Source organism: Vanessa cardui, chromosome 20 (assembly GCF_905220365.1).
Source record: "Vanessa cardui chromosome 20, ilVanCard2.1, whole genome shotgun sequence".
Classification (NCBI taxonomy): Eukaryota; Metazoa; Arthropoda; class Insecta; order Lepidoptera; family Nymphalidae; genus Vanessa; species Vanessa cardui.
The window spans coordinates 713797-736086 of record NC_061142.1 but is presented as its reverse complement, the minus strand read 5'-3'; the positions used below and the strand labels follow the sequence as shown (position 1 = coordinate 736086).

General features: G+C 33.7%; 1 protein-coding gene across 11 annotated transcripts in view; it reads right to left on the bottom strand.

Annotated features, from left to right (window-relative positions):
• Nucleotides 1-5756: 5756 nt before the first annotated feature.
• The window catches only part of LOC124538266 (AMP deaminase 2), a 52160-nt gene continuing 35626 nt past the window's right edge, over nucleotides 5757-22290 (bottom strand). For 9 of the 11 annotated variants that reach the window (XM_047115260.1, XM_047115263.1, XM_047115264.1 and 6 more), the window contains 11 exons: nucleotides 22062-22155; nucleotides 21420-21524; nucleotides 20042-20173; nucleotides 18893-19056; nucleotides 17938-18061; nucleotides 16471-16637; nucleotides 15425-15545; nucleotides 14712-14885; nucleotides 14207-14317; nucleotides 13660-13797; nucleotides 5757-6013 (listed from right to left, as the gene is read on the bottom strand). In XM_047115260.1, the coding sequence (XP_046971216.1) occupies nucleotides 5933-6013; nucleotides 13660-13797; nucleotides 14207-14317; nucleotides 14712-14885; nucleotides 15425-15545; nucleotides 16471-16637; nucleotides 17938-18061; nucleotides 18893-19056; nucleotides 20042-20173; nucleotides 21420-21524; nucleotides 22062-22155 (1411 nt within the window). In that variant the 3' untranslated portion in view covers nucleotides 5757-5932. Of the gene's footprint in view, nucleotides 6014-7053; nucleotides 7490-11362; nucleotides 11693-13659; nucleotides 13798-14206; nucleotides 14318-14711; nucleotides 14886-15424; nucleotides 15546-16470; nucleotides 16638-17937; nucleotides 18062-18892; nucleotides 19057-20041; nucleotides 20174-21419; nucleotides 21525-22061; nucleotides 22156-22290 lie in introns of those variants that run through there. The other 2 variants (XM_047115261.1, XM_047115262.1) reach the window with 2 other exon arrangements.

Below are 22290 nucleotides of genomic sequence, written 5' to 3'. Positions count from 1 at the left end.
CTTCATTATATTTTGTAGGACAGCAATGAACAGTTTAGGTGAGAGTGGATCTCCTTGTTTCACACCTCTGCGTATATAAATTGTTGGTCCTAGTCTATCGAGCTTTACACGACTTGTGCTTTTCGCATATATGTTTTTAATTATATTTATGTATATATTCGGAATGTTTTGGTTTTTCAGTGCCTGCCAAATGCTCTCATGTGATATAGAGTCAAATGCTTTCTCATAATCTACATACGCTAGGTAGAGCGGGGTCTTGAATTCTTGATATTTTTCCACTATTTGCTCTAGCGTATGGATATGGTCAATAGTTGAGAACCCGGGTCTGAATCCCGCCTGTTCTTTGGGTTGGTGTTTCTCTATATCTATTTCTATCCTTTTTTCTAGACACATTGCGAATAATTTATACATTGCTGGGAGTAGACTTATTGGACGGTAGTTGCCAATATCCGTTGGATCACCTTTCTTATACAAAAGAGTTATTCTTGATTCCGCCCATTTTTGGGGTATCTTTTGTGCTTCCAATATTTTATTGAACAATATGATTAGGTGCGGGATTAATATATGTTTTCCAATTTTTAAGGCTTCATTAGGAATATTGTCGAATCCCGGGCTCTTCTCGTTCTTTAATTTGTCAATTGTTTTTATTATTTCAGTAGCGTTAAAAAGTTGGACAGGACTATTTATTTCACAGTTATAACTCTGGCTCTCCTCTTGCATCAATGCTTGTTCGTGGTTGTAGTTTTCATCATTGTACAAGTTTTTGTAGAAATCGGAGGCTATTTTTACTAGATCCTCACGTGTTTGTAAAGGTTTTGTAGTTGTATTTGACTGTAGGCTTGATATCCACTTTTTATCTTGGTTTAACTGTTTTTGTGCTCTTTTTTGACTTCCTGTTTTGAGGAGATTTTTCTCTATTATTTTTAACCTATAATCTTGGTAATCTTGTTTCAATTGTTTATTTGTAGTTTTAAAGAGTGTAGATAGTTCCTGTCTTTGTTTCTGTGTCTTTCGTGATACATGCAATAGTTTTGATCGTTTTTTGATAAGTTCTTTCGTTTCATTTGATATTATATGTTGTTTCGATTTTTCTGTAGTAATTTCGTTGCAACTTTGGTGAATACAAGTTTCTAACTTAAAGTAGAATGTCTCTATATTGTCAGCATCTTCCCAATGTATATTTTTTATTTTATTCGTTAGATTAGTTAAGTACTGTGTTTGGTTTTGTATGTCAGATAAGTAGGATGTGGCTCTACCAAAATTTGTTCTACATTTCTTTTGTTTTCTATTAATTTGTATCGTGGCTCTAACAAGTCGATGATCACTTGCGAAAGTGTTGTTATTTAAGATTTCTATATTTTGGAAAAGCTTAGGGTAGGTACTCATAATATAATCTATTTGGTTTCTTGTTTGTTTGTCTGGTGTGATCCATGTCCATAGGTTATTAATCTTCTTTTTGAATATAGAGTTGATTATAGTAAAGTTATTTTCAATTGCATATTGCACCAATCTGTCGCCTCTTTGGTTTCTAATGCCGTAGCAAAAGGGCCCGATGATAGAGTTTTCTTCATTTTTTCTTTGACCTATTTTGGCATTAAGATCACCCATAATTATTTCTTTTCCATTTGTAAGGCTTCTAGCATGATTTATTTGGTCATAGAAGGTATTTATCTCCTCTTCTGTTGCGTCTTGAGTGGGAGCGTAAACTTGTATGATGGCTATTTTTAAGTTTTCAAATTTAAGATTTAAAAGGCAAACTCTCTCGGATATTCCTATGTAGTTGTCTATATTCGTTTTGTATTTTATTTTAATTAAAAATCCAACTCCGTGTTGTCCCTTTGGTTTGCCTGTGTAGCAAAATATATAATTTTCATCTTCTATGATATCGTTTCCGCTTCGTCTTACTTCAGAGAGTCCAATGATGTCATGCTTGATATTAGTAAGGGAATATTTTAATAGTTGCATTTGTATGGGTTTTAATAGAGATCTAACGTTGTATGTACATATATATATTTTTTGGTTTGTTGGAGGGTTGTAGTCTTTGTCTCCCGCGGTGACAAGCCGTGTTGGGAGGCTGAGAGAGGGAGGCGATAGTTGCTACTTCTCTTGATTTTGATTATCGCCTTGCATTGTGGTTGGGTTTTTCTTTTGATAGGAGAGAACAGGAGCTTTCATAAGATAGTTGTTCATGTTGTTAGTTTTATTAATCTTTTTTGGTTGGTTTGTACTTTGTTCTTTGTGTTTTAGAGTTTTTATTGTAGTTTCCGGTGATACAGATAAGTGTCTCTTTTTGTTTTGATATTCTTGTGGTACTTTGTGTTCATCTTGTTTTTTATCGTTATGATTATTTATTATAATAAGTTTGTCGTATTTGAGGAACGCTTTTCTCCCTTTTTTTCTCTCCTTCTCGACTTCTAATTGTAATTCTTTCCGTTTTTTTAGGACATCCAGGGGGTAATCTTCTTTAATATAGTATGGCGTTGATTCTAGTTTTTTCTTATTTTGCTGTATTTTTATTTTTAATCCCATTGTTTGTAAAGTTACAATAATTGGTCTTATCTTTTCCCCTTTTTTTCCTAGCCTTCTTACATGTTCTATACAGTTATTGTCACACTGTATTTTTAAAGAATTTCTTATAATATCTAAAATGGTTTTCTCTAGGTTATGATAGCTTTTTTCGTTTTCTTCAACTCCAAAAAATATTAAGTTTTTCCTTCTATTGAATCTTTCTAAATTGTCTATGGCAGCTTTTTGGTTTTCTAAATTTTGTTCTATTTGTTCATTTTTTATTTCTAATTGTGTGATTTTGTCATTGACAGTATTAATTATAGTATTTATTAATTCTTCTTTCATATTTTGCATGTCGACCTTGTTCTGTCTGACTTCTTCTTGTAGACTTATAAGTATATTCTTGATATCCTCCATATTTCACAGTAATAACAGTAATATAATTGAATAGCGCCCTCTTTGGGTGGTCTTCGGAGTGTTATCGATTGATAGTAAGGTTTTCTCTTGTCTATCAGGTTAAGCCAGTACCTTAGTATTTAGTTCTTCGTTAGTCGGATAGATGGCGTGAGTAGTTAAAATAAATAGATACTAGATGGCGTTGTTAGGCAGATTGGTCGATGACAAATACGTACGATGATTGTGCATATATTTTGAGGTTATTATTGTTTATTTGTTTTTTTTTTTGAATTCTATTAAAATTCCACTAAAGTTTGTTTTTTCACGGTTATTTAACAGCTTTTTAGTACTGAATTGTTCAGGGTTATTCTAAATTGTCCGTTATAGGCACTTCACCAGTTCATGTAATATTTTGTTGTTGTAGTCTTTTTCACAATTTTTTCAAGACACTTCACTTTAGATTGTGCGTTTCTTATTTCCACAGATTGTCTCACAGTTTATTTACATATTTTATGTACTTCCATAGCGAAAATTAACTTTTAACTATTTTTAAAACAATTAATTTTACGGAGTTGATGTTTACTATGACACAGTAGCGCCCTCCCCTCAACACAAGGACCAAATATACCTAACCCAAAAAAAAATCCCGGCAAATATTTATTACTATTATTTAGTTAAGTATTATTTATTATAATAGTTAAAATGAATTTAAAGAGTCAAAAGTTTAGTATTGTGTTTGTACTAGTATTAAAAAAGATTTGTACTAGTAATATATTTCTTCTATATAATCTTCTATATTTATAAACTGCACCCGTTTGAAGCCAGTCAGTGTTTTTTTCGTTATCTATCAAAATATATATTTTTTGTACTTTTTGGGCAAAAATGTACAGTCGGGGTAAGAAAGGGTTCGTCACCTTAAGATCTATTTTCGTGTGTTCAGTATGAGCGATAATCTGCTTTGCCGAGCGAGAATGACATATTGCGTCGCAATGACTTGAAGTTTAGATTCAAAAGGTACTAAGATTTTAAGACTTGATAAAGGAATTAATATGAAAACAGACGAAGGTTTTCTTACCAGTCAGAGTACAAAAATTATTTACCTGTACACATGTTCCTTGCTCTTATAACGATATATGAAGAATCTCCTTACGGGCAGCATCGTGTGGAGGAGAGTTATAACTTCTAACTGGTTTAAATAATAATAAAAAGTAATACTAAATATCAAAGGTGTTGAAATAAAACACTTGAGTATAAAACAAAATATTTATTGGTTTCAAAAATCCTACCTACATTGTTTTTTAACATTTATAACATCATTTTACTATAGCTTATAAATATGCAAGATATATTTTATTTATATAAAACTAACATCATAATAAATCGAAATTGTCATTGAAAAATTACATAAATGCTGTAAATTGCAGACAAAGCGTGTGCTTCAAATAAATAATGATGCTGATTTTTCTAGACAATATCTAAACGAATTTATATGACAGAACTAACGCATACGATACTAGCAAACACAAGTATGTATTCTTTCACAGTTGGAATTCATAATCAAATATTTTGCGTGATTTCCAAGGCATGGGAGTTCACATAAAAAATCCTTGATAGACCCACTTAATAACGTTTCCGTAGCTAGGATTTGAACCCAAGTCCTGAAGGCTATTCACAAAACCAATCAGATAGTTATTTAGCTTTTCTTATCCTTATATGTAAGATATCAATCTCATTAGTTCTGTCAAATATGTTTGTAGATCGTTTAAAATATCAACACCATTCTTTGTGTAATTTAAAATACTTTGTCGCATAATTGTGACAATAAACATTATTAACTAATAATTACGCCTACAAAGATAAGAGCTAAAAAATGATTGAAAAAGATATGCATATAGAGATGCATGAAATAATTAAACTATTTATTAGAATATATTTTAGAAAAAAATAACTTCATAAGCCTCAAAGATTTCCTCCAAAAACGCTATGACGATTATATTTCTTGTAAACAATGGTGATCAACATGTATGCACTTGTGCCGGCAAGCATAGTATAGTACAACACAACTAAGGTCGGCAAAATTCGTAAAAACGTTCACATATTTATTTCTTATGTGAATATGATATTTACACAAACGTTATAACCAGTGTTGGGCATTAATCAAGTAATTGTCAATTATTTTATTAATTGACTAAAAAAGTAATTGCAATTAAATTAATTACAATTAAATTAATCGCAATTACACTTTTAATTGCACCTTGCAATTAAATTAATTTGATTAAGGTATGTCAATTGCAGCTTACAATTAAAATAATTGCAATTAACTTTTTTAGTTGTTTTATAAAACAATTAAAACTAACAATTAACTTTATATATCAAAATGAAATTATTAAATATTTAGGAAAATTAAGCTATAGGTATTAGACTTCAGACGAATAAAAATGTGGTCAAAGGCTCTAAGTATTAAGCTTATTTTTTCTAAATCTCTCTTTGCACAGAAAAAAAGTGTTTATTTTTATATTATATAATATAAAGTTGCATTGATAAATATTTCTTCAGCGTAGGTATAAAACAAAAACATTTCAAGTCGTCGTCTTCGCTCAAGTCTTTATATTTTACAGCAGTATTTTTAATTGTTATTTTTAATTAAAATTAAAAAAAACAATTAAAAATTAATTAATTGTTAGTTGTTAGTAATACAACTAACAATTAAATAATTGTTAGTTGTGATTTTTCACAATTACAATTGATTAATTGTTAACTGTAGTAGTAACAATTAACAATTAATTAATTGTTAATCTTTAATTGTTCCTGCAATTAAAATTTGCCCAACACTGGTTATAACACATGTAAACATGCACTTGTTTTCACGAGTTGAATTGACGAGAATCTATAGGGACGAATAGCGTCGATTGGCGCGATTGAGAGTTGTTTCTGTTGGTTTTGTACATCGGTAGTAATCGGTTTTATTGAATTTGCCGATGCTACATGTATGTTGTGTCGTACTATAACACGTGAGGGGCTTGATACATTATTTAGTTGCAGGAGCGAATCTATTCGGGGGCGGAGTGCGAAGCGCCACTCCGTAGAGCTCTCCGGGCGCCTGGCGAGCCTGCGAATCATTATAGACCGTGCATATATACTAAATATGATTAATATTGTCAGCGAAATAGAAAACTTTTAAATTGACGCCTTTAATTTACAGTTTAAAGTTAATAAATTTCAATATGTTGTATGTTTATTGTATGAGAGGGCTGAAATACCCTCTCCTGAATTTAAATAATTCTTATTCAATTATAACTGCGACATGAATCATTTCATAGAGTATAATAAAACCTTATTTGTAACACACTTAAAAGCACATTAATTAAAGTTCAAAGTTATAATAATTACTTGTAAGCATGGTCCCATGCAGACACAAAACAATCTTATCTTTTAATTATAATATTAAATACAATTATTAATAGATTGTTAAATCGTTGAATTTACAATAGATGGCGCGAGACGATTTCATGATTGTCGTCCAATGTAATTATTTGGCCAATAAATCCCTCTAACAAGCCAATCATACCTGATATTATTTATATAATTTATATAATGTACCCTGTTACAAAAAATATTGGAATAAGGAAAGTCAAATACTTTTTTTACTGGTTATTCATAATTTTCTTTGTTTTTCAATTGAATAATAACTTTTAAAACTAGAAATATTGAGAGCAATGTGGTCATCGGCGTGAATATGAAAGTAATGTATGCACATTATAAAACATTTTGTCATAAAAATGTTTATGAATTGAAAACGAGTATATATTATGAAACTGCTTTGAGGGAATGACAATAAAATATTCGGGTATTTAAACATGCTTTTCATGTCCCATGCATTGTAACATAGCCGATAGTCTCTGGTCAAAATCACTATTTTCGATGAATTCAATATCATTCTCATTCAACTCATTGAACTCGGTCTAGACCAGCTCTGCTACGGGATACTTGTGAACCTTATACATAGCTAGTAGAAATTGTCGTTTAGCCGAAATCAAATTAATAGAATTTGGAAAAAAAAACACATATCACATAAAACAAAAAATTGTTAAAAACTAGAAGCTAGACATGGTACCAGCTTCTTTCAAGCTTTAAATTATTTTCTTTCCTTCTTTTTTATGGCACAGGTAGACGGCCCCCTGATGGTAAGTGATCACAACTCATCATAGTTAAATGCGTATTAATTTTCTTCAAACTATTTTACTAATGCACCACCAATCTTGCGATTTGAAATGTTACCCTTCAAACTAAGTATAGCTGGTTGGCGGTACAATACATTATGAGTGGGTGATACCAACCGAGACGGACTCAGATCGGGCCGTACCTTTACATTTTAATACACGGATTTAAAAGGTGGTCACAGAATTTTAACTTAGTAACTTTAAAATTTTATTATAATCCGTTCAAGGTTAGTACTAGTCTCTGCTAGTACTGTATTCAATAATAGCGAAAAAATATAAAAATTTAAAACATTTTTATAGCGATTTCGACCACGACGTAACCAGCATGTACCTTAGTGAAGTAAGGGCGAGCCACTCCGCTTTATCTATAGACATAACATTTATATTATATCGATATTTTATATAATATTTAGAACGCTATGCATAAAAAAAAGGATTAAATTAAATGGAACAAAGATGTCATTTGCCACAACTTAATAAAGAAGTTTGTGAATAAATATAAATATTCATTTAAATCATTCATTTGAAAATAAGAGTAAACACTACATTACATTTCATATCAATGTGGAATTAAAATATTGGATACTTAATATACTGTTTCTTTTTTTAATATTTTTATATAAGAAATGTATACATACATGTCATGCCAGTCATTAGGGGGGGTGGTGCTGAAATTTAGGTTTTCATACATCATTCTCTTACAACTGTCCCATGTGTGAGTCCAATGAAGATTTGACACCGAATTGACGCAATATCATTGAGTGCTTGAGTAATTAATTTATGGCATTCAGTGTGGATTTGTGAAAAATGGCGTTTCGTGAATTGAAAACTTTTGAAGTAAAATTAAAGTGGATAGAATTAGTCAAGTGGTATTGTATTTAATTATAAATAGATTTTTAACTATTACGAACAGTTAGCGGTATAAATTTTCACTTATTTTTCCCTAAATAAGCGAAAAATGGAATACGCATATCCACTGTTACTTAAGTTTTACACACATTCCTTCCATCTTATAAATCATTTATGTACAATATTTTTCTTCTTTGTCATTCCATATTTATCAAATTTATCTGATGGCCTGATTTTACTCTTTAAAAAATTTTTAGCGACGACCCAAATAAATTAAGCAATCAAAATTTTCCTATTTACCCCTCTTTTAAAGCTTGTCACTTGTGTTACGGGTGGGGAAGGCAATAGCCTAAAGCAGCGGTCGGCAACCTTTTGGTAGGCAAGGGCCACAAGGTGGGAAAATAAAGCAAAAGCGGGCCGCAGTCATGATATTAACCTTAGAAGCCCAATATACCTACGCACAATTAGTGTTAATTAGTCATATTCCATAGATAAAAACTAATTCTATTGAAAATTGTTAAAAGAGTTTAATTCGTACACATAATACTTATGGTACATTATGTTTATATGTTTGAGCTTAGAAAAATAAAAGAAAAATAAAGAAATGAAACCTACAAACGACCTAAATAGGAAACTGACTTTACAAAAATTTTAGTGTGATGTCTTGAATTATGAGATGCTATTTTTTGTATGTTTAATATATTTGTCAACTTTTTTACAAAACATTCCCGGGCCGCAAGGAAGATGTTCGCGGGCCGCGGGTTGCCGACCGCTGGCCTAAAGGATCAAGATCGATCCATCATATTGTGCGATTCGTGATCTCCCATAATTGATGTAATTCCTTGTTTAATTTTAATTATAATGAAGCTGTGACTTCATGGTACGTGTGTGTATTTGTTAAGAGGTATATACTGATAAATATATAAGTAATAAATGTATACAGCATTCATCCGTCCGCATATACAGTGGTGATGGTATTAAATTACAAGACGATTTCGTGTGAGCAATTTTATTTCCAACAACATGATAACGACCACTCGTGTATAAAGTGTAAATCATATACGTTACGTATCGATATAATTTGGTTAAGTACCTACACTAACTTTACAATAATATGCTTTTTAACTTATATGAAACTAAATATAGATTATATGTTACCTTATATATTTTATCTTGGGGATTTCTTTAGACTGTCTACAATTTGGCTGCTCACCTTTGCTATATTTTACTTATATTTTATTTAAAAACAACAGATATTAAAAACTCTTTGGTATATATAAATCGGATACCTGTTGGAATCGAATTAATGTAAATTATATGCAAATTGACATTTGCATAGCATTGCCTTGATAACTAATTAAAAAAAAAGTATTATTCGAACAATTGAGTATTGAATCGTTAATAATGAATTATTATTGTCTGTGCCGAAAACATTATAAGCAGTCTAAAAATATCCCCAACAAGAAAAACATACACGAAAGCTTTACACCAAACAATGGTAGTCGAATCAGAACTAAGACCAGTTTCACATTCAACTTATGAAATGAAACGATCGAGCTGCTGTCTGTAGGCTATTTGACTTTTTTAAATCCATTTTTTATAATTTAGTAGAGGTTAAGGAACCCAGTACATTTTTTTTATTTGCTGAAAAATATGATATTAAAAATTCCATATTTAAATAGCGCGCGAAAACGCTACTTGGACAATATGGCGCTGCAATGGTTTTGGTAACGTCACTTGCCTGCATTTATCTGTGGTACATATAGCAGACAAACAAGGGGCGTTTTGTGTTACGTGACAAACGTTTGAAAAAATGTATATTTTTTATGGATTTTTGAATAAATTAACTATTATTTTCAAGTTTCGTTACTAAATAACCATTTTAAGCTCAAAATATATACTGATTACAATAATTGACACTTTATTTTTCGCATTGTCAAATAGCCTGTTTTGATAATAATATGAAAGTGATCTTAGCGTAAATATACAATGGCTCGATGACGAAAGCAAGCATCACAAGCGAAAACGTTGGCTCAAACATTGGAACAAAAATCACATACAGTATATAATTTCAAGTGCATTTCATATGTTTTCTGTGAGTCTAAATATTACTCAAAATTAATAAATGACGATTTGAGCGATTTATTGGAATTTCATGATAATAAGACTTCGTTATAGTAATTTTTGATTACGGTTAAAACGGAATATTGCAAAGTCTGGCCGCTTACCGAATAGTTGGTTTCCAATATTTGTCAATCTTGTCACAAGTATATAGTGATACCATTATTTAATTGCGTTTATTATTTATATTTATTATAAAAATATTTGTTTAAATTAAATTTGAAATAATTAAACATATTTTCAACGAGATTATTCGTTATATAATTACAGAATTGATACGGACCTGTTTCAGCGGCCGGACATCAAGTTAAAATCTAGTATTTTTTTTTTAAGTCAGCTCAGAATGATAATAATCAAAAATGCAACAACTTCTATTAATTACATATTAACGATGTATTGACGTAAGTTTCAAATGTGATACATGTTAAACTCTAATATTAATGGAATCATATTTTGGAAAAGGTTTGTTATAAAATTAAAGATGGAAAAAGATCTTTCTTAAAAAAAAATTGGAAATAAAAAGTAAAAAATATTTATAACTGCTATTTAAGACGTTCGTTTATTAAAGTTCTAAGCTCTATGAAACATATATTTCTGTATTAAATATATTATGTAATCATTTTCAATTCCTTTTAAATCATAAATATAATTAACAAATAAGTTTTTTTTATCTACATTACATTATATTGAGATTATTTGTATAACACTCATATTTAAATGGAAAGTCAGTTGAAATAAATAATTAGATCACAGACAAAAAGGTCAACTAAAGCAAACAACGGGGAAGGCGTTTGTATAATATGAAATTGTTTATATTGTCAGTCATCTAGCCTAGGTTATTCTAACGACCACGGAACGTAGAGTCTAGTGGATGCATTTTGGCGCGAAATTCAAAGTCACAAATGACCGCCATCTTGAATAACGTTCGAACATCAAACGTTGAATGATTTGAACGCGTTTTTGTTCGAATCGAATACACATCGCGTTTATTATTTCCACAGTTTATATAATTGTATATGTATTTCATATTTGGTAAATGTACTGTGCTTGAAATGCTTGTGAGAGTCTACTTAGGTAAAGTAGCTTTTGATTTAAATAATAAATGCTATACGTATATTGAAAATACTTCATTATGTCATAAGTGTATACTACATAGTATATGCAATGCGCACACACAGACACAAGAGTGAGGGAGAGGTACCATTATGACGTCAGATAGCGTCATCAGTTCACCGCGACACATTTTGATTAATTACACGACACACTATTATTCATATTATTTATATGCTAGTGTTACCATTTCATAATAAGTGAAGGCGGCTTTAAGAAACGTGCAAATTGCTTTCGTGTGACGTCCAGTAGACTCCGCGTTCCGTGGCAACTAACTACAGTGAATGGCACTTGTCTTACAGTCACCGAATTATCACATTGAGGGAAATCTTATCCTAGATTAATATACAGCATCGGTACCGGCGCCCGATACGGATGCGCGGGGCTCCGCTGTTAATGTTGGGTACAGACATGATTATATCGGTTAATATCGACGCTATGTAAGTAGTATGCGCTCGGTGTATTTATCTGCGGCTCGACAATCCTTCCTGGAATATTTATTATGATTTAAAAAAAAAAACACCAATCATAGTTAATAATAATTAATATGTTATAATATAGATTCACTTCAATACACGAACTATTAGAGTTAGAAATATGTATTATAGACAGTTAGTTACACAGTTACTCGAATTTAAATATTTTTGATTTTTAAACATTCATACAAACACAGATATATTTCGATTAGTAGGTTAAAAATTATTCGAATTTTAAATGTAAACGATTCTGATTACGAGACATATTGATTTATTAAGAATAAAGAAAATTTTCTGTAAGAACTTAAACTGATGCTGATATTAAGCGTTTATCCTTTATGGGTTGTTAATTGTTTTAATAAATGTCACTTGTGTGTCATATTCTGACTTATAAGTAAAGGAGCATAGACAACTTTAATTTTGACATTTAATTGACGCGCTATCATTGGTTGAAATCTAGAATAGTCTATGATATTGATTATAGATTTTCCCTTTGGAAAATGACGTTTTAAATATCGACAAAGATTTTAATGGAAATTAAAGTGGCTATACAGTTATGTGGAATAGTGTTGTATTATAAATTAAGGTATATTAATAAATGCTTTGCTTGTGATGCATAGCACAGGCAACCCGTTAGCGAATTGCATGGAATATTTATAAGTAAGATATGTTTATCTTAATTCCTTTTTCCATTAAAGTTGAGTGTAAGTGTATTGTTGCTCAGTTTTGAGTTGTTCTTACAGAATAGCTCCATTGTAAAAATAATGTATTTATTAGTACTTGCGCGACTTTATACTGAGAAATATGAGGTTAAATCCTAATCGTCAATCTCATCAGCGCCACCATAAAATTACAGGGTTATATTATTTTCAGAAATTCCCAATATATTTTATTTTCCCATCCAGGCAAACATAAAGCTAGGAAAGAATACACCCATGAATAAAACATCAAGCAATGAAACTTCAGAATCAAATCTGCCTTCATTCATATGTATGTTGTAATGAATGTATTCACACACACAAGCAAAGCTAAGCTATAACACAAAATGTCACACATGACCTCAAAGAACAAACTCTGTTATTATCTGTGGGATCTGACAAACGGGCGGGGCTTAATAAACATGGCGGACTTGAAGTTTTGAGTTAAACTACAAACGCCTATCAGAATTCTATCAGAAACAACTTCTTGGATAAATGTTAAATGCAAATCGACTTTCAATGACACGCTATTTTGATCCCAAAAACCTTTCAATCTTGTAATAATTATAGTCAATGTCGCGTATCACCTTCTTAGATATTTACTCTGTGAAAATTCAAATTAATTCCCGTTTAAGCCCATAGTTACACGACTCCACTGTCAGATCCCTTTTTATATTATGTTGCATGTATGTTTTTCTTTCATTTTGTTATTCAAAATAACGCACATATTTATATATCAGACGTATTCTAGTCTTAAAGTGAACGAATATTAGTAAATATATACAGAGGATTGAAGTGAAGAAGTGAAACGATCTTAGTTGTATGGTAAGTAGCTAGTATATAACTCGATATATGTATTTGGTAATAAAGTATATATTGTGTTTTATACTTGTGTGCGTAGTACTTTCATCTCACATCTAACTTCACTCACATCGAAACATTGAAATTGTGATAATGGTTTCGTGTAACATATATATATTAAGGTCATATAATTGTATCGCTTTTAGGTGTAATAATATACTTTCCTCATGATTGAATTGCAAGTGGTAGCAATGATGTCACGCGGACATTAATGTTTGTGTGTGTGTGCGCGTGTGTGAGTGCGTGTGCGCGTGTGTCTGTGTGTGTGTGCGTGTGTATGTGGGGGTTACCTTGAAGATGTTGGTGAGCTCGTCGAGGAAGTAATGACGTCACGCGGACAACAATGTGTGTGTGTGTGTGAGTGCGTGTGCGTGTGTGTGTGTGTGCGTGTGTGTGCGTGTGTGTGTGCGTGGGGGTTACCTTGAAGATGTTGGTGAGCTCGTCGAGCAGCGCCTCGTAGCGGAAGGACACGCGGATGTCGGGCACGTTGGTGCGCGTGATGTCGTTGCCGGCCACGCCCTCCTTCGTGTAGTTGGGGCCCAGCCAGTACTGCTTCATCTGGGGAACCCACCGCGTCATATATAACTCTGATTTGCTCGCTAATTGTTTTGCTGACTTTCTTATATTTTCTACCCACTTTAATTGGCTACTACCCAATTCAATGACCAATTCACGCAGCAACAACTACAACAGCTTTTAAAATTCCCACTGCTGGGCACGCTGTTCCAATGCTGGTTGGTGGAATACACATTTGGCAGAATTTCTATGAAATTAGACACGTGCGGGTTTCTACACGATATTTTCCTTCGCCATACCACGAGGTGAATTATAAACACAAATTAAGCACATGAATATTCAGTGGTGCTTGCCTGGGCTTGAATCCGTAATCATCGGTTAAGATGCTCCCGTTCTTACCACTAGGCTATCTATATTAAATTGACTAAGTAGCTCTTCGGCGTGGCGTTACCTCGTGCGGGAAGCCGGACATGAGCACGGAGTTCCGCGCCAGCTCGCACATGTCGCACGAGCTCAGCTTCCACACCTGCGCCGCGATGCTGTACTCCTCCATCAGCGGTTCCTGCGGACCACCAACACGTCAACTAACGCAATCATGTGTCACTACATATTATAAAACCAAAACCAAATACGGGTCGCGTCTGTCTGCCTGTCTGTATGTTTGCGATAAACTCCGAAACTACTAAACAGATTTTCATGCGGTTTTCACTAATAGACTGGGATTTAATAAAGGTTTGTATTATAACTTATTAAAGTTTTTGGTTAAGTAAGTTGAAATAGAACTACAATTGTTAAACATGTCGGAATATGGTAAAAAAAATAAGATAAAATCTTATGTCCACCCGTGCGATGCCCGGGGGGGGGACGTAAATAGTTAATAACAATAATATTAATCAGGCACATATTGTTACGTAGTTACGACTAAAACTTTGAATGCAGCTGAGTGACGAGGGTACCTTGGTGAAGTGGAACTGCAGCGGGTCGTCGGTGCTGAGCGTGATGCAGAGCCCGCGCGCCAGGAACTCGGGCAGCGGGTTGCGGTGGTAGTTGAGGAACAGCGAGTTGTTGCTGAGCGGCGACATGGCGATGTAGATCTGCGCCAGGTAGTACAGGTACTGCAGCACGGGCACCTGGACGGAACGGAAACGTATGACATATTACATGTTGAAAAAGAGTAGCTACTGATATCCTTGCTGTTTCTTCTCAGTTGAATCTACTCTCCAAACGGTGGTAGCTTCACTTAATACAGTTTGTCAAATCAAATCAAATCAAAATCAAATCAAATCAATTTTATTCAAGTAAACTTCACAATGAAGCGTTTTTGAATTGTCAATAATCAAATATTACCACCGTTTCGGAAAGCAGCTTCTAGCGAGAAGAAACGGCAAGAAACTCGCATAGTTGCTCTTTTCAAATAAACACATTTACAATGCTGTTATTGACAGTAATTAGCGTCCTATGATGGAACCCGAGCCTAACTCCAGGCGTTTCTTTCTAAAAAGTACTCTTTTAATGAATAGTATGATTTATTTATTAATTTAGTCTTAATAATATTTTTAAATTTTGAAAATCACGATTCAAAAGTGCTTGTAAAATCCTACTTCAATAAAGTATATTATGATTTTTGTTTTATTTAATTAGATCCTTATAACGAAAAGACAAGCTATACCTTTCTTAGGAGCAGCCCGTGCGAGATGTTCTCAGCCAGCATGAACCCGCACACGAGATGCTGCACGGGACCCGCCTCGCCGCAATGCGGCCGCAGCACGAACGTGTTCAACCCTTGCTCCCTGAACGCGTTACAATGTTATAACATTTGCAATCAAAGCCTAAACAAGTGTCAAATTAATAGAAGTGACAAAAAAGAATTTTCAGAGGCATTCGATCGATTATATCATTGAAATTATTTTAGCAATAAAATAATATTTTAATACGGTTTATGAGTAAACCTTTATAAATACCTAAATATTAAACAATAATTGAATTAAAAAAGAATCTTAGTCAGAGATGTGAAACTTGTATCTTAAAAGTGTAACTACAGGCACAAGGGACATAACATCTTAGCCCAAGGTTGGTGGCACATTAACGATGTAAGGAATAGTTAATATTTCTTACAGCATCATTGTCTATGGGTGATAGTGACCACTTACCATCAGGTGGCCCATATGCTCGTCCGCTAATCTATACCATAAAAAAAAAACTTTTTCTGGAGTACCTCAAGGTTCATATCTTGATCCACTAACACATATATGTCACGTAGAATGTTTTAATTCTCGAGTTTACTTTAATAGTTTATTGTTACGAGAGTAACCTTAGCCTTCAATACGGTATTGTGACATTTGATTCTATATCATAATTTATATCACATTATTATTGCATATTATTAATATAGTAGGAGCTATTGAATTTACTTTATTGTATACAATTATTATTGTAATTAATTGATCAATCATTTGTTAAACTGTAATTAATATTATTTTATATGGCCTAGCATTTAATACTGGCATGTAACACTATTTCTTATTTTAAATATGATTGAGCTGTCAATATAAAACAATGGGACGATAGCGGTGCATTCTAACAAAAGATAGAGAGATTGAAGCATCATTGTAAAACGATAATATTATTTTGGCCATCCCGAACTACTGATATTACCTTATATTAAGAATCAGCAATAGAAGTAGTAAGTAATGTTCATAGTGTAACGAGACTCACTTCCGGAAGTGGTTGAGCACGGTGATGTTGGCGTACATGTAGTAGAGGTAGTAGGAGTAGGGCGGGTTCTCCTCGTCGTCCCACTGCTGCGGGAAGCGCACGTCGGCGTCCAGCATCGGGTTCTCGGGCTTGGACTCGTCGTCCACGCTGTCGAAGCCCACCACGTGCTGCGGACGCAAAGCACATTATTGCAGCAACAAGTACATACAACAACAACAACAACAACCTGTAAATTCCCACTGCTGGGCTAAAGGCCTCCTCTCCCTTTGAGGAGAAAGTTTGGAACATATTCCATGACGCTGTTCCAATGCGGGTTGGTGCGAATTTTAAATGTAAAAACTAAAATGTCCTCTTTTCCTAGTAAAACTTAACTGAGACCAAAATATAATATGAATTGTAAATAATGTATATTTTCAAACATTATAGAACAGTTTTTTAAAATGTGTCATCATGCCTATTGTTGTGAACATAGACACGTGTGGGAAAAGGTAGATTCCGAATCCGATGCGAATACAAAAATATATTAACTAGATATGTATGTATTTAAGAGTCGAGATGGCCAAGTGGTAAGAACGCGTGCATCTTAACCGATGATTGCGGGTTCAAACCCAGGCAAGCACCGCTGATTCATGTGCTTAATTTGTCGTTATAATTCATCTCGTGCTCAGCGGTGAAGGAAAACATCGTGAGGAAACCTGCATGTGACAAATTTCATAGAAATTCTGTCACATGTGTATTCCACCAACCCGCATTGTAACAGCGTGGTGGAATATGTTCCAAAATCTTCTCCTCAAAGGGAGAGGAGGCCTTTAGCTCGGCAGTGGGAATTTACAGGCTGTTGTTGTTATGTACCACTATTTCTTATTTTAAATATGATTGAGTTGTCATTATAAAACAATTGGACGATAGTGTGGCATTGTAACAAAAGATAGAGACATTGACGCATCATTGTAAAACAATAATATTTTTTGCACATCCAGAATTACTGAAATGACACTAGGATAAGTATATTAATATCTATGCCACAGAATACACTTGTACTCAAAGGTGACGTCATTCGTTGAGATTGGTGTTTAACATTTCAACATTTTATTTCATCGGACTATATATCAATCCCGCTCTTAATGAAACGATAAATAGTAGTTTAGTTTTCCATCATATTCATTCGTTTCATTACATAATTGCATTTGTTTAGAGATTTTCAATAGCTGTCATCATGTCTATTAAACGTAAAAGCAACTGAGTAAGATAAAGAGTAATGGTTTATAGGGTGCCTGGCGATGTTAAAGCCACAGGATCAATTCTGACTCCTTATGCTATTATCACCCCCACTCCTAACATAAGTGATAAGCTTAAAAGGAGGGGTATAAAGATATATTAGTACTTTTAAAAAAACTTTTTAACAAAGGTTGTGGAATTTAAAAGAGTCAATTTTATTTGGGACAGTAATTTTTAAAACGAACTTACAGTAAGGAATTTATGTAGCTCGAGGTTGCTGTTCGGATCGTTGGTGACCTCGAAGAGCGGCTGGAAGATGTTGCTGAGGAACTCTTGGAAGTTGTTCATTATCTTGTTCGACTTGAAGATATCGCTGGAAAATGTTTTGATGCAATCAGTTAAACGCTTAACAGAACAGACAGACGGACAGAACATATAAAAATGTTTTGACAACGTAGCATATAGAATATCGACTTGTTTCTATGTGCCATTATGGACAGTGATTTTTGCTTACATTAATGAAAGATAATATGTAGGCACAAACCTAACCAACAATTGTCTGAGACATTGATTTACAATCAAATGTACTTGGTGATAAATTGGGATGATAAAGACCCCACCCCAAAATTTCATCATCATCATCCTCCTGCCTTATCCCAATTTGATCTGGGGTCAGCGCAGCATGTGTTCTCCTTCCATACCTCTCAGTCGGACATCATATCACAAGTAACATTATTTCTAACCATATCTTTTTTCACTCCATTCGTCCGTCGTTTCTCTGGTTGTCCTCTGCCTCTATATCTACTTACATCCATGCTCAAGACCTTCCTTACAACATGGTCCGCATTTCTCCTTCTTCCCACCCAAAAAACTAACCAATGAAATAATGACGAAGAAGGAAAAAAATGAGATACTGCATGAAACAAACAGCATTATTGACGACCTCCATGGTCGTGTGTACAACGGTTTTCATGGGTACGCAACTCTGAGGTCCCGGGTTCGATTCCCGGCCGAGCCGATGTTGATTACCATTAGATTTCTATGTTGTCTCGGGTCTGGGTGTTTGTGGTACCGTCGTTACTTCTGATTTCCTCAACACAAGTGCTTCAGCTACTTACATTGGGATCAGAGTAATGTATGTGATGTTGTCTCATATTATATTATTATATTCAGGATGTATTAGCGTGGTGGGCGGTGCACTCACTAGAGGCGCGGGATCTGTATGAGCCAGCGCACGTTGTCGGAGTGCACGTCGTAGGCGATGGCCCACTTGGCCAGCTTGGCCCACTCGCCCGCGCTCTTGCCGTAGATGGACAGCCGCAGCTCCGCGTTCTGGTACTTGCTCTCCTCCAGGTCCGACGCCACTTCCTGCGCACACACACATTAAACCATACCCTCGTCTATATGTAACATTAATTTAAATAACTGTATTAACTAACATGACTGCATTTTTTTAATGGAGTAACTACTGATTTTCTTGCCGGTTCTTCTCGGTAGAACCTACTTTCCGAACCGGTGGTAGCTTCACTTCATTGTTAAATGACGATTCAAGAGTGCTTGTAAAAGCCAACTTGAATAAAGTTTATTTTGATTTTGATTTTTGTGCAGACTACACAACGTAACAAACTAACAAGTTACATCTCAACCTACCCGACATTATAGATCAACAAGTTGAGTCAAATACTGAAGATAGTTTTTCAGAGTTTTTTTTCTAAGTAGCCATAGATTGATTACATTTATTTTGCTAGATATAAGCAAAGATAAAATGGAAAATAATAAATTTGATTTGATTTTTTTAAAAGATACAAAGCTAACAGTTACTTTGTTTTTATCTCTATTATATTTTTTTGAAACGGTACTGTAAACTTTGGTTGAGCCAGAATTTTTGCATCCAAACATTGATATAATTCTTGATTGTCATAAAATAATCTATATTGATAGAAAAGATACGAAAGTTACTTTGTTTACGCCCGGTATATTACACGGCCGCTAAATTAATTTAAAAAAATAGGTATCAAGCTAAAAAATTGAAACTGGATCCTAAGTTCTTCAGCTCCAAAAATAATTACAATCCAGAAATACAATTTACTATTTTAATAAAAACCTAAAACTTAAACCTACGACCGCTTCCACTAACTAAACTAGTTATAAATAATTGAAGGTCACTCGTTGAGTTCATGACAAACCGACATTAAACGAGACTCCGTAAGTAAGTTATCGATACTTTGAAGTGTATTTGAAGTGGATCTATGTTCTTGGCATCATTTTACATTGAAAACTACACCTATAACTTTTGCAATGAAATTATGAAGCACTTTAATTTCTACAATTTATGGTACACTGATCCACTGACCTTGATGATCCTCGCGAAGTACTTCCCGTTCATGTAGTTGTCGGTCTTGAGGAAGACTTCGCGCAGGCGACTCTCCCCGATGGGGTTGTACTTCGCGTTGAACTTGTCAAACCGGTGGAACGTGTTACGATCCTGGGTCACAAGTTAATTTATGATAATATAGAAATTGCATTCCCCCCTTCTATTAGAGGAATCTATCCTAGTAAATTTATACTACAAATTAAAAACTTTAACAATACCATGTGCGTCATTAATAAATCAAAAGCGCTGTTTATTACCAGCCTTCAGACTCACGGTAGGCATTTTTTATTTATATTGTAGCTTCTACACATGTATTTTTTATGCTATAGGTTGGCAGACGAGCATATGAGCCACCTGATGGTAAGAGGTCACCACCGCCCATAGACAATGGCGTTGAAAGAAACATTAACCATTCCTTTCCTCGCCAATGCGCCACCAACCTTAAGAACTAAGATGATATGTCCCTAGTGCCTGTAATTACACTGGCTCACTCATCCTTCAAACCGGAACACAATAATACCAAGTACTATTGTTTGGCGGTAGAATATCTGATCACTGTGTGGTACCTACTCAGACGGGCCCTACCAACAAGTAAAGTGACTATATTTTTAAGAATCTAAAAGTAGTTTAGTTTATTCTTTATTGTACACCACACAGTGAAATAAAAAAATACAAATGACAAAGATATGGCCTAGATATGACAGGCGTACAATTTTGGCGACCTTATCGCTACATAGCGATCTCTTCCAGGCAACCAACAGGTGTAGGATAGGTCATAGAATATAAGGTGGGTGGTGCTCTACTAATAAATAAAATAATATGAATCTGTTAATAAAACTATGAAATAAATATAAATATAGAATACACAAATTATATATCCATTAAAAGTACCTAAAATATAGTAAAACCGATGCCCAAAATAAATGAACTGATGTTAAATATAAAACTTATTAATAATACAATCAATAGATATGACGAACGATCTATTCTCAAATGTCAGATTTTGTTACAACGGAGTACTGCTAGTGAGAACAAATTAACAAGATTTGCATGGGTAGAATTCATTGTAAATATCTTAAATATAATTTAAAATTGCCAAGCGAAGGTTTTATTAGTATCTAATAAAATCTTCGCTTTTAAGAAATGCGCTTCAATTCTTGTTGTAAGTTTTATATATATGTAGTTTTTTTAATGATTAGATATTAAGTGCCGTAAATAATTATTTAATCATTTAAAACGATCATTTTAATCGCAGTCAATAATCACAAGTAATGTATATTTACAAGTTAGCATATATAATGTGAATTTAAATATTTCCACAGATAATGTAAGTTAAAGTTAGTTGTTGAGTGCTCACCGCATGCACGTCGAGCATGTCGACGGTGAGGTCGTACGTGCTGAGGTTCATGGACTGGAACACCGCCTTCAGGGTCATCGGCGTGCCCTTGTGCAGCGTCACCACCTGAAGCAATACAATCGCATACAATCTTTGAAGATCGGCGTAAGCATCAATAATAGAGGTGCTAAGAATAATCAATTCTATTCAGTGAGATCCTTGACTAAATAGTCAAAACTTCGGATTTGAGAACGAATTATAACGTTCGAAATTTAAAAATGAGTGTAGTGATTGGTTGAAATTAAATTATCGAAATTGCAGTTCGATTTTTTTTTAATGCTAGCAGAGCTCTATATACTCGATAACTTAATTGACTGATGCTCTATTGGAGTTTTGTATTTGTACTAAATTTATCGAGTTATGTTGTTTCTCTGCCATCTATCGATATCGATGTATTTTTGATATAATTATGAATGTAGTTATATTAGCAAACAGAAAAGTCATTACTATGAATGAGGAAGAAAAATTGACCAAGTATAGATCCCTGAGGGACACCTACTCGTCGGACTTGTATTAAAAATACTAATACTGTCGTTTATAGTACAATTGTTTCAAGTGTATCCGGTTGCTATCTGAGCGTGTAAAGTGGTTATGAAGTCTTACCTCGTCCGCGTGGGTCTTGAGAGTCTTCTTTATGAACCGCAGCAAGTGTTTCTGGTTCATACACGACGCGGCGTGTATGTGTGTGTCCACTTTCCTATAAATATACATTTGCTTTAGTATAACCGTTTAATTCAATATGAAGGGTCAGAAGTATGATTTGAAAATCTATCTTTTTTTTGGTTTCCTCGATCTTTAAAGAAAACCAAGTATAAATAAATGAATAAAGAGA